General features: G+C 31.8%; 1 protein-coding gene across 1 annotated transcript; it reads left to right on the top strand.

Annotated features, from left to right (window-relative positions):
* Positions 1–3541: 3541 nt before the first annotated feature.
* On the top strand, positions 3542–8707 carry K441DRAFT_577943 (uncharacterized protein; the record flags this gene model as incomplete). The annotated part of the gene is made up of 2 exons (XM_067644271.1): positions 3542–3677; positions 8571–8707. Coding segments are annotated over 2 exons (273 nt in total), but the record flags the coding sequence as incomplete, so codon positions are not given.
* Positions 8708–13970: the final 5263 nt, after the last annotated feature.

The following is a 13970-nucleotide window of genomic DNA, read 5'->3' as shown; positions in this document are numbered from 1 at the left end:
TAGTAACGTAGGGTAGACTTAACCTTTAAAGAAGCCATTCTTAAAGAGAACTTTAGAAGGGTTAAAGTTAGGGGCTGTTACGGTACTAACCTGACGCATACTGTTTTATACTATCTCGTACTGTTTCCTATTATTAGCTAGCCTACTACTAGTACCTTAGCGGCTAGCCCTACTATTTATATACAATACCCCATTTCTACTTTCTTCTCCTCTTTATACTACAACGTAGTTATTTAGTCTACTTTATTATAGTACTATAACAGTTTATAGTATCTCTAATTATACCCTATTGCGATATTTATTTTTCCCAGTCTACTACCTCCGTTTTCCTAGTATAATCGCGACCCGGCGCGACTAACAACACTATACTACAGTCTTAGACAATATTAGCACAGTCTTAGTATAGCCTTAGTATAGTCTTAGCAATCTTAGTATTATAGTTAGCCTTATAGATTCTAATTACCTTACCCAGATTTCCTAAAATAGGCGACTATAATATAAACAACGTCTCGCCAACAAACCCTCGCGAAGCGCTCGCCTGCCTCCTTAATACCTCCTATACTAATATCGCCTAGGTAATTAGGAACGGTCCTAAATACCTAAAGAACCTTAATATAGCAGGAACCTTTTAGCAACTCTCTATATATGCAGCTTTCTTAACTAGTATTAAAAGCGGCCTTTAAGCCGTCTATAGTAAAGGCCAAGCTATAAAGTCCTAACTTAAAAAAGCTTAACACAGAATTAACTCCCTTAAGATACTTAAACTATATATTAAATAATACGAATAGTAAGCCCTTATATATACTAAGACTATACAAAACTTAAGCTCTTAGATTACTATACTTACTAAGACTATTACCAATAAGAACCCTACTACTAGCTCCCCTCTTTTAATTAAGTTCTGTAGAAAAAAGCGTAAAGCAAAAGATCTAACCCCGTTTAATAGCAAGGGATTACTAATTAAAAAGTAAGAAATTTTTAAAATATAGGAAATAAAAATCTGGGGCGTTTTTTAGAGGGATGTAAAGTGCTTTAAGACCCTAATAGACGAAATCCTCTATATATTAGACATACTAACGGATAAGGCTTATAACTATATTAAATATAGCCTTAATACGCTACGTATATACCTAAACAACCTAAGTAAATAGACCTTTTCTAACTAAGAGTCTATATTTATATATATAAGAGGACACTATAAGACTATAGATATAACCCAAGCGGCTAAAAATAAGTTAAATACCTTAAGCTAAGGTAAGCGTAACTACTAGTTCTAGAAAGTAGAGCTTAATAAGTTAATAATTAAAGTAAACAAGACCAAGGAATAAAAAGTAGATTTATTTAAAAAGAATATTTCCTCTAAGATAAAGGACCTAGCCTTTACCCTTAGCTATAAAATTGGCAATACTAACTATAAAGGCTGGAGTAAGCAGATAGATGTGTTTGCTTATAACCTATAGAACCATACCTACTATATTAAGTTAAATACTGCTAAGCCAAGTACCGTTAGCGGCTATTAACCTATATTACTATAGAATAACCTAATAAACCTAGACGCCGTTAAGTTCGGCAGTAGTAGTAATAGCCTCCCTAATAATATCTAAAGACATTATATAAATAACAGACTCTATATAGCGTGTGGTTAACTTAGCTACTAAAAAGATACTTATAACCCCTAGTAAAACCTAAATCCCCTTTTAATACTACCGCGCTAACCCCCTTCTAGCTACGGCAGATTCTTTAATAATGGGAATAGTAATTAAGGCGGTAACTATAGATAAGGACATAGGTTTAGATATAGAAATCTACCCCTATAATTCCCTTCCCTAACGTAGCTCTAGCCGATAATCCTATATATAAACTATAGATAAGTACTCCGTGCTACTACTAACCGTAAGACCGGCTATATTATTAGTAAAGTACCCCCTAGTATATATATACCATTAGAGACCAACACGTTAGGATATACTAGTTAAGACTATAGCTATTAGCTAAGCCCTATAACGCAGCTATTAAAAGGCTAACCCTTAAACTAAGTCGCCTTTAAGGGTTAGAACTATATAGGGAGGAGGATAAAAGGATTAGATCTATACTACTAGATTAGTTAAACCTTATTCTAAGCTAGCTGCTATTTAATCTTAGAACAGTAAACAATAATAAAAATTCTATCCTTATTTAAACTTATCTCTCCTTACTACGTAACTTACTCCTAAAAGTTCTTATTAAAATAGTAAGCCTTATTAATAGTAGTAGTATAGCACCAGCGTTTATAGACAAAGACTTACTTATAAAGAAGCATAATATTATAATAAAAAGACTCCTAGTCCTAAAACTACTTTGCCTTACTAATAAACTCTAATCTAGCTTTATTACCTATTACTTTATAGCAAAAATAACAATTAGCCACTATACAGAATCTATGCTTTTCTATATTATAAAGTTATCACCCTTAATACTAGTAATTCTTAGAATGCCCTAGCTTAAAAAGTATAACCTAAGTATAAACTTCCCCGTTTTAGGGCTTAAGTTTAACTCTAATTACTATACCTATAACTATCTCCTATAGTATATCCTTAATTATAACCGAGTAGTACTATATAGATATATTACACGGCTAACGCTTAGATACTGTTAGCTAATAATAAAAGAGGTACCTAATATTAGTAAGCTAATATATATAGTAAATAAAACAGAGATTCAAGAAAACTAGACTACCGCCCTACCCCTAAGAAATACTACCCCGCCCCTAAGAATATAAACACCACTAGAACTATAAGTCCCTTATATATACCCGCTTAACCTAGGCCAGCTAATAAGACACCTAACTCTAAGTTATTTACTATACGTATATACGACCGCACGTATAATAGCTAAAGGCGTTACAGCTAAGACTAAAACCAGAGCAATTAAGACCTCCCCCCTGCAACGCCTAACCTTATATCTGTCTCCCACGCATACCGTATAGGGCCGCTGCCGCGTTTCCGCCCCCTAAGGCTAACTAAGCTACGCTAGCCTAGCCGTAGCACTAGAGAACCAAACACGCCCCAAACTAAACGACATTAGATATACTTATACTGTTAATTTTACCTAGTTCTATAAATAAAAAGGCGTAAAGGTAATAAGGATTTATATAGCAGAGCTAGTAGAACTAGTTAAATAAGAAGAACACTAATAGCTGCTTAAAGAGCTACCTATAAGCCTAATAGAAGTACCGAACCTATTAGAAAAGTCTTTCCACTGGCTAGTAGAGGGCAACTATATAATAGAAGAAGCCCGTAAAGCGCTACCCCCTTATTTTTATAATTTCCTTAAGATAAACCTAAAAACTAAGCCTAAGTCTTTACGCTAGAAGATAGTTAATACTAATATTAAAAAATTCCTAAAAGGCATACTAGGATTAACCTACAAAGATATTTTATAATGCTTACTAAAGGAGTTCCGTAAATATATTAAGCACTTTCTCCTTAAAAATGTAGATAAGCTGCCCCCTTACTAACTATAGGACTATAAAATTAAGATTATCCCCGGAAACTAGGCCCTATACTATAAAAATAGACCACTCTTACCTGCTAAACTTAGGTATATAAAAAAGTGGATTAATAAGATACTAGATAAGGGTTTTATTTACAAATTAACCTTACTAGCTGCCGTACTACTCCTCCTCGCTATTAAGCCTAGTAGCGGTATATAAATCTACTATAATTACCAAGGCCTAAACATAGTTACTATTAAGAATTGGTACCCACTGCTACTAATCTATAAGACACTTAACGCACTTTATAGTGCTAAGTACTTTACTAAACTTAATATAATTACTGCGTTTAACTAAATCTAGATTGCGGAGGGCTATAAGTAGCTTATAGCATTTATTACCCGGTTCGGACTCTATAAGATACTAGTTATACTATTTAGCCTCTATAACGCACCCACTATGTTTTAGAACTATATTAATTATATCTTATATAATGCCCTTAACGACTACTACACTACCTACCTTAACGACATCCTTATCTTTTTAAAACACGTACTAAGTACACTAAGTATATAAATAAAGTTATCCAAAGACTCGGTAATGCTAGACTTTAGATTAATATTAATAAGTCTAAGTTCTACTCTACTAAAACAAAATACCTCGGCTTAATTATCTTAACTAATAGCATAACTATAGACCTTAAGAAGATACAGGCCTTATAGAAATAGAAGGACCCAATATTAATTAAAGAACTATAACAATTTCTTAGCTTCGCGAACTTCTACCAACAATTTATTTAAGGCTACTTTACTATCACTATACCTATAACAAAACTCCTAAAGAAGGATATTGGATGGCTATAGGGACCAGAACAAGCTAAATCGTTTAAGGCCCTTAAGGGAGCCTTTACCTTAGCACCAGTATTAGCATACCATAACTATATAAAGAAGATAGTGGTAAAGATAGACGTATTAAATTAGGCTTCTAGCGGAGTCCTTTCCTAGTATAATAATAATGGTAAATTAAAACCGGTTGCATTCTTCTCCGCAAAGCACTCTACGCTAGAGTATAACTACGTGTAAGCTTTGCAGTGTGTGGGAATTAAACAAGCAACTTTGTTGTAAATCTACGGAAATCAAGTAGTATAAATACATGAAAAAGGTGCAGGTAATAAGATGAAGGGGGGTACTAATGCGTAGCTAAAANAGGGTGATACGTAGTCGAGACGGGGTGGTACGCTGGTGAGACAGCGTATTGTTTTGGCAGGGTACTGATACTAGTAGTCGGTTACACTACGAGATCTATAATAAAGAACTCTTAGCTATTATTAAGGCTTTAAAGGAATGACGTCCTAAGCTATAAGGGACTAAGGAGCCGTTTAAAATTATTACCGACTATAAGAACCTATAGATATTTATAACTACTAAGCAGCTAAATTAACGCTAAGTCTAGTAGGCAGAGTTTCTTTTATAGTTTAACTTTATAATTATATATAGACCTAGTAGCAAAGCTACGCTCCCTAATACCCTAAGCCGGCTATTAAAAATAAGGTCTAAGGACGCTAATAATAAACGCCTCCGCTACTAAGCCTAAGTCATTATATCGCCCTAGAAAATTAACCCTATAATCTTAGAAGAATTGCTATATAAGTCTTATAACTCTAATAATACGGAGTTTATAGCCGCTCTGGACCCTAAAATAGCTAAAAAGTTATTAAATAAGTTAATCTAGTTAAAATACTAGGAGAATAAACTCGCAAGAGATATAATAGCGGCCCTACATAATCGGAAAGCTCGCTATTAGCTAAAGAAGATTAGGAAATTACTCCATTATAATAAGTCAGAATATAGTATTGTTAATAGATAGATCTACTTCCGCTAACGTCTCTTCGTCCTTAACGCCCTAGACCTCCGTCTAAAAGTTATCCATTACTCTTATAGCAGCGGCCCCGCTAGTTACCCCGGCTAGGTTAAAACCCTTAACCTCTTAAACTAAATATACTAGTAGCTAAAAATCTCCTAATTTACGGCTACCTTTGTTAAAGACTATACCCTATACTTTTGTACTAAGACCCCCCGTTCTGCCCCGCCTGGTTTTTTAAAGCTACTAAAACTACCCGCTTGCCTATAAACTAATATTTTAATTAACTATATTATAACGCTGCTAGTATACTAATGCTACGGTAAGGCATATAAATATATCCTTATTATTGTAGACCGCCTAACTAAAATATAATATCTTGTTTTAGTAATAGGACTCTTAATAGAGGAGCTAGTTAATGGCTTTGTTAATAACGTATATAAGCTCTATAGTGTACTAAGCATAATTATCTCCAATTACGGCATATAATTTATTAGCAACTTTTAGCAACGACTAAGTAAACGCCTTAAGATAACCTTAAGACTAAGCTTAGCCTAGTACCCAGAAATAGACGGCTAAATTAAAATTATTAACGCTACTGTAAATAAGTACCTCTATGCTTTTGTTAGCTTTATATAAAACAACTAGGTTAACTACCTACTGCTTACTAAGTTTGCTATAAATAACTAAGTTAATAAGAGCATAGGCATCTTCCTATTTTTTTGCAAACTATAGCTTTAACCCTCGCCTCGGAATTAAGCCTGCTAGCCCCTATTTATTAATACTATTAATATAAGTAAAGAAGAAGTTCTTCCGCGTAGACTTTATAGCCAACCGCTTTAAGCAGATATTAATACAGCTTAAGGCCCTAGCCTAGATTTTATAGTAACGCTATAAATATAATGCTAATACCCGTAGGGATAAGAGCGCGTTATTCTATAAAGGCGATATAGTTATAGTTAGCTTAGAAAATATAAAGATAAATAGACCTAAGAAGAAATGGGACAATAAATAGGACGGCCTATACCCCGTACTTATAGTATACTAAGGGGTAGTTATAGTAGACCTCCCGAACTACATCTAAGTAAATAAATCCTTTTATATATTTAAGGTCCGCCTCTAGGCTACTAAAGAGATCTCTAGCTAAGCAAATATTAATACTATAGAGCGCCGCAATATACAAGGATAAGTAGTAGAGAGAAATAATAACGGTAACATAGAAGATAAATAGGAGTTTAAGAAAATCTTTAATATACACGATAAAGACCCCCAAGGCCTAACTTATAAGATTAAATAAAAATATTATAAGGATATAACCTAGCAGCTAGAAAAAGACCTAAAGGGTTATAAATAGGCTGTATAGCACTTCTATAAGCAACACCCTAAAAAGCTAGAACCCCTAGACTAGGTATAAGATAAGGAAAAGTTACGCTAAGGTTATAGCCGACTACCGTGTTAAAATTTATAGTGGTTAAGATGTTATAGAACTTTAACCGGCAGTTAAAGTTATCTAATTAGCTAGATTCTTACTAAGAAACGCTACGCGGATTAATTTGGGTGGTGATATAGAGTTTTACTAACCTTACTTACTAAACTAACTAATTAGGATTTTCTATACCTGGTATAGAAAATCGCCATTAGCTTAGTTAAGGGCGGTAAGTAAAACTAATATCTTTATAGTAAAAAATAGGCGACCCTAAATACTACCTATTTTAGAGTTATCTATTTAATTTAGGGACTAAACCATCTAGGGGAAAGGAGTACTATTACGGCACTGACCTAACGTATACTGTTTTATACTGTCTTATACTATTTCCTACTATTAGCTAGCCTACCACTAGTACCTTAGCGGCTGGCCCTACTATTTATATACAATACCCTATTTCCACCTTCTTCTCCTCTTTATACCACAACGTAGTTATTTAGTCTACTTTATTACAGCACTGTAATAGGGGCTTTAAGTAATAGAAAAGACTTCTAGGGCTAACCTATTACCTATTTAGTACCTTTATAGAAATACTCTAAAAAGTTAAAAGAAAACTCTAAAGGTAGATTCTATTAGAAAAATAAGTAGGGTAATAACCGCACTAATAATTTAAAAAAAGAAAAGCCCTAATTATAGACCTCTTTTAGCTATAACTAGTGTAAGATACGGAAGGAGAGACTTTTTATATTATTATTAAGCTAGAAACGGTACTCCTTATAGGTAAGATATAACAGTTCTAAGTACTATATAATAGTAGTATTAAAATTAATCTTATATAATATAATTTAGTAAAAGAGTATAAACTTATCCTATTATAAAGGTAGTAAAAACCTATTATAGGCTTTCTAGATAAGCATTAGATTAAACTATATAATACCTATAAGCTTGGCTAATATATATAACTGCACTAAGGTAGTTAGCCTATAACCCTTCTAGGTAGCTAACTTTATAGGTTATAACTTTATTCTTAAATACCTTTAGCTTATAGAAGTAGATTTTAAAATACCCTTTAAGATAAAAGCCTTTAAATAGTAGAATAATAAAGAATTAGAAGGGTATATATTACTAATAAGCCTAAAGGATATTCTAAAGGATATAGCCCTGGGTAAAATAGTGTATACTTTATACCTAAAGAAGTATTAGATCTAACCCTTATTTTATAGCAGAATAGGTATAAAGCCTAGTATAGGCGATAACTCTTTTAAAATGGATACCCTATAGGGGACTACTAGATAGGTTATAGAGATATTATAAAGAGGCGGCGATCTTAAGGATCCTATAAGATACTTTAACCGTTATAGGTTACTATAGCACCTTAAACGCTGCGTTAAGGATTTCCTTATTCTCTACTAGCTATTATATAAAATAGTTTAATATATAGTGGTAACTATATATAAGCAACTACTATAGCGCGCGATGCTACCCGCGAGTATTTTAAAGGAGCTTTAGGACCTACCTAATAATAATGCGGAGGATAAACGCGACCCTAATTTATTAAATATTCTATTAGGCCTAAGGGGCTTATTAAGGGCATTTTTAGGTAGATAAGCTAAAGTCCTACCGTAGAACTTGGAATATAATTATATAATTAATTTAGAAGAAGGTAAATAACCGCTAAACTTTTCTATTTATAACCTCTCTTATAAAGAGCTTAAGATCCTATAGGAGTACCTTAATAGTATACTAGAAAAGGGGTAGATTTAGCTTAGTAAGTTGCCAGTAGGCGCGCCAATTCTTTTTATTTAAAACTAGATAGAACTATAAGGCTATATATAGACTATTACGGCCTTAATAAGATTATAATTAAGAACTGTTACCTACTACTGCTAGTTAGTAAAATATTAGATAAACTATTTAGGGCGAAGATTTTTATAAAGCTAAATTTATAAGACGCCTATTATAGGCTCTATATTAAAGAAGGGGATAAGTAAAAGACCGCTTTTAAGACCTAATACAGCCACTTTAAGTATCTAGTAATGCCTTTTAGGCTAGTTAATATGCCCATAATATTTTAATTATATATTTATAAAGCCTTAAGGGGACTAGTTAACCGGATATACGTTATCTATTTAAATAATATCCTAATCTACTTAAAAGATAACAATTAGTACAAGTAATACGTCTGCAAAGTATTAGAATATTTAGATAATTAGGGCCTTTACGCTAAGGCGTTAAAGTATATCTTTAATACTAAGCAGATTAAGTTCCTAGGCTATATTATAATATCTATAGGCGTAGTTACAGACCTAATATAGGTGTAGTAATTTAAGAGTAGCTAAAGCCAGAGAGTTACTAGGATATTTAAGTGTTTTTAGACTTTGCCAATTTCTATAGGCGCTTTATTTATAACTACTTAGATATTACCTAATACATATCTAATTATATTGTGGAAGATTCTTACGACCTAGCTTAAGGAGTAAAAAGCTTAAAGGTAGGAAGAAAGAAAACTAAAAAGGATTAACTAAATAGTATAAACTATAGTTATGGCCTAGAAAGATTTAGGACGCCTTTTAGGAATTATATATAAAGTTTACGAAAGCTTTATTACTATGGCATTTTAACCTAAATTAGCTATTAATAATAGTTACTAATATATTAAATTTTACCCTTATTAGTATCCTATTATAACTTAATAGGCATTTAAACGCTACCTAGCTCTACTAAAAACTAGTAATATTTTATAATAGAAAATTCTAGAGGCCTAAAGTTAGGTATTATACTCACGATAAGAAACTGCTTACTATAGTTAACTGCTTTAAAGAGTGGCGATATTACCTGAAGTACGTAAGCTATACTACTTATATACTCTTAAATTATTATAATTTACGCTACTTTATAATTATAAAAAGTTTATATTTTAATAAGCTAGATAAGTATAAAAGCTTATATAATTTAATTTTAAGATTAAATATAAGCTAGAGGAAAGCAACCCTACTAATAGACCATTATAACGGCTAGACTATACTAAAGGCTTTAAAATAGGGGAAGGAAAACAAATAATAGATATCTTACTCCCTATATTATTGAATAAGCTCTAAATATAGGATGCTTAAGTGCCTATAGCTCTATATACTAAGTCTTAGGTAGTATAAGCCCTATTAGTTTTTACTAATATTCCGGCTAGTACCCAGTTTATTACTAATAAGGGTCTAAATATACCTAAATGGGATGTTACCAATATATTCTTAGAACCTAATAATATACTATCTCTAATTACTAAGCTATCCCCTTAAACTAATAGTGAAGCTATAAAGCAATTAGAACTTAGAGCCCTATAATAACTAAAGGACTTTAACCTTATAGCGGCCTTTCTAATAGATATATACTAAGAAGTTATAAGATCTATAGTGCTATTTAGTCTTATATTTAAAGTAGTATAAAATAAAATAGCTTTTACTCGGGAACTATCTAAAAGGGTAATAGATTTTATCCGTAAGGTATAATAGAGGGACGCCTTTTATGCTATCTTTAATATAAAAGTAGACCGGAAATATAACGGAAAGAAAGCTATAAAGTATTAAAATTAGGAACTGGACCTAATAGGCCTACTATATAGAAATAGTAAGGTTTAGGTATTATAAGAAGTAAATCTATAATAGAAGATTCTTATAAAGAATTACAATAATCCTTTAGGCGGCCACTATAGTTAAGCTAAGATAGTAGAATTACTTTAACGTAAATACTATTAGCTAAAGCTTAAGTAGGAAGTAAAGGAGTATATTAGCTATTATAAGAAGTATTAAGTATATAAAATCCGTAGGCATAAGCTATAGGGTTTACTTAAATTAGTTCACCCTACTAGTAGGCTATAGTAATATTATACTATAGACTTTATTACAGATTTCCCGCTATCTAAAGATAGCTAAGGACAAATATATAATTTGGTCCTTATACTTATTAATAGGTTTTTAAAGTATATCTAATACCTTTTTATTAATAAGATAATTAATATATAAGCGCTTGCCAACCTAATTAAGGAGAAATACTTTCTTAAAGTAAATTAGCTATACTCTATTATTATTAATAGGGGCAGTGTCTTTATAAGCTAGTACTAGTTAGGCCTATACTTCTATTTAAAAATAGACTACTATTATAGTATAGCTTTCTATCTACAAATGGACGGGTAAATAAAACGCTAAAACTAGAAACTGGAGTCTTACCTATAAATATATTTAAACTACTAGTATGATAATTAGTATAAGCTACTACTATATATAGAGTACGCTTATAATTTAAAGTAATACATATTATATAAGTATACACCAATCTAGATTGCCTATAGCGTCTAACTATTTGGGTTTAATAGTATACCTAGCAATTACTGGCTAAGGCCGTATAATTAATTATAGGATCCTACTAGGAAGTCTAAGATATCTACTAAAGAGTATAAGGATACCTCTAGGAATAGGAGGAGTAATAAAAGTATGTAAAGTAGAGTCTATAGGATGTCTAAGAGCAGTAGAGACTTTAGTATAACCATAAATACTAGGATAAGTATTTCGGGGTAGGTAATAAGGTTTTATTATATTTAACAAATATTAAAACCCGTTAACTATTAAAGAAGCTTAATATAAGATACCTGGGTCCCTTTTAAGTTAAGGAATAAATTAGTAAGCTAGCTTATTGTCTCTAGCTACCCCTATCTATAGCCTATATATATTTAGTGTTTTATATAAACCTACTAGAGCTATAGTATAGACCACCGCTAGAAAAGAACTTCCGTTTAGGCCTAATTAAATATCTTAAGGTAGTGGGCGAGCGGTATAAGGTTAAAGCTATATGATAATATAAGTCTATTAAGAACAAGCTTTAATATAAAGTTAAATGGCTAGGCTAGGCTACTAAGGACTCTATATAGGAACTAGAGGATTAACTTAATTATTATAAAGATATTCTAAAAGAATATTAGGACTAAGGTCTATAATTTACAAATTATAGAAAGCGCTCTAATACTATAGTGTTATTATAACCTATAAAGAAAGCTCGCGAAAAGAGTAAATAGGTTAAATTAGATATGGAATAGATAGGCTCTGGAAACTATAAGGATTAGGGCTATAGCCTAAGGCAGAATAGGTCCTTAGCCTTTTTATATATATAGTATAGAGTTAATAGGGAATTTTGCTAGAATTACATTCCTATTTATTAATCTATATTAGGAATATTATTTCTAGGGCTTCTAAGCCCTTTTTAAAAGCCTTATAAGGCCTTTCTAAGTACCTAATTAAGGTCCTTGATTACTACTATATATAAAAATAAATCTAAAATGCCTAATTTAAAAAGCTACTATGCCTTATTCTTAGGATTAAGATTAGTATCTATTGGCCCTTTAAGGGACGGCTAATAGGAATAAGATCCCTTTATAGATATATAAGTAGGTATAAAAATAGAGGTAGGATAATAAGGTATAGCAGGAGTAGAGATTCTTAAACGCTTAATGCTAATATTAGGTCTAAACTAATACTATTAAAGCTCTTGCGGCGTTAGCTTATAGTTAATAAAAATACGCTTAAGCCCAGAATAAATAGAGACGTTTAGGGGGGGAGGATGAAGACGGTAGATGCTTTAGGGAATATAGAGCACTATAAACCCCTAGGCACCTACTACTAGACTGCAACCTATATAGAGAAGAAAGAAGAGAGATGCAAAAGAAACTAAGCTCTTCTCTCTCTCTAAAGAAGCTATTTTGTACACTAAAAGGAAGAGAGGCGCTTTTCCTATTTCTAAGTAGGACAGGGATAGCTACTAGAAAGTGGCTAATAACAGCAGGATTTATAGAAGGAGGTAACTCCTACTAGGCTTCTAGTAAAGAGATATTAGTAAGTAAAAGGACAGAATTAAATTACAAAAGGATAGGGATAGGCGTTAGGATTTCTTATTTCTTATAGTTTTCTACCGTTTTCTTATTACCTAGTAGTTGCTTATAACTTAGTATTTTACTAAGGAACTATAAACCCCTAGTTTAGGGGCTTATAAACTACTAGGATATAGTTACTAGTACATATTAAGCTGCCCTAAGGGATTTATGTATATAGGACTATAGCGCCATAGCCTAGAGGCTGCATGCGTAGTATTGTATGTAGTATAATACAACGGATATAAAAATAAAAAAAATAAAAAAATAAAAAAATAGAGACGTTAGCTGGCTATAATAGTTTAAAACTACTAAGACCTTACTATAGTAACTATTAGATACCTATTTGCTAGGTACCTAAAGAGTAACCTACCTAATAACGTATTATATTATGCTCTTTTAAAACTTAACGCGTATATATAAACTCCTTTTTATAGTATATAGCGACCTTTTTCTTATCGCCCTTATCCTTTACCCTAGTCTTAATACACTAGCCTTGCTTATATATTAGGCGCTACTAACTAGCTTACTAAGAATTATAGGCGGTATAGATAGCTATAGCATAATCTTATATTTAACTTAGATATTTAGTATTAGCGTTTAAATAGGAAAGAGCCTGGGCAATATAGTAGTTAAGAACATTAAAGAAACGTCGCTACTTAGGCCTAGACTATTAAAGCTTAAAGTCAGTAATAGAAATCTATTAAGAATAAAAAAGCTTATCTTAATATAATTACTACTTTTAGTATGCATGCATTAATTATAGGGACTAAAGGTATTAGATCTAACGTAGTATATCTTATTATAAGCCTTTAGAATCCTATTATTAGATTCCTGGTCTTTTAAAGATATATAGGCAAAATTGTATAGGTAGGACTAGTACTAGTTATGGGTTAGTTGTGGGTTAGGGTTCTATATATAAAGGTAGGGCTAAAATACGCTATAGAATTTGCTTAGAAGAGTAGCTAGTAGGAGATTAAAGAGGTATATTAAGTTAATAATAAAAAAGAAAAAAATCTTAATAATATATTAAAGATACGTCTAAATTAGACGAAGGTTAATAATGGGAAGTAAGGTATTAAGGAAAAGGATTAAGCTTAATAAGCAAGGTGTCTTTATACTTTACCTTCTAATACCCTTTTAGTAAATAGCTGTAACCTTGCTAATATAACTTCATTATAATAGCGCTATTTAGCTATTACTTCCTTATAAAAACTAATAACACGGCTAGGGGAAGGTAATTAAAACGTTAAATTATACCTAAACGATACTATAGTATTAAAAGATTAACGTTATAGACG

The sequence above is a fragment of the Cenococcum geophilum genome (assembly GCF_001692895.1).
Source record: "Cenococcum geophilum 1.58 unplaced genomic scaffold K441scaffold_44, whole genome shotgun sequence".
Taxonomy (NCBI): domain Eukaryota; kingdom Fungi; phylum Ascomycota; class Dothideomycetes; order Gloniales; family Gloniaceae; genus Cenococcum; species Cenococcum geophilum.
The sequence above is the reverse complement of the archived record's forward strand: the minus strand, read 5'-3'. Positions and strand labels throughout refer to the sequence as shown.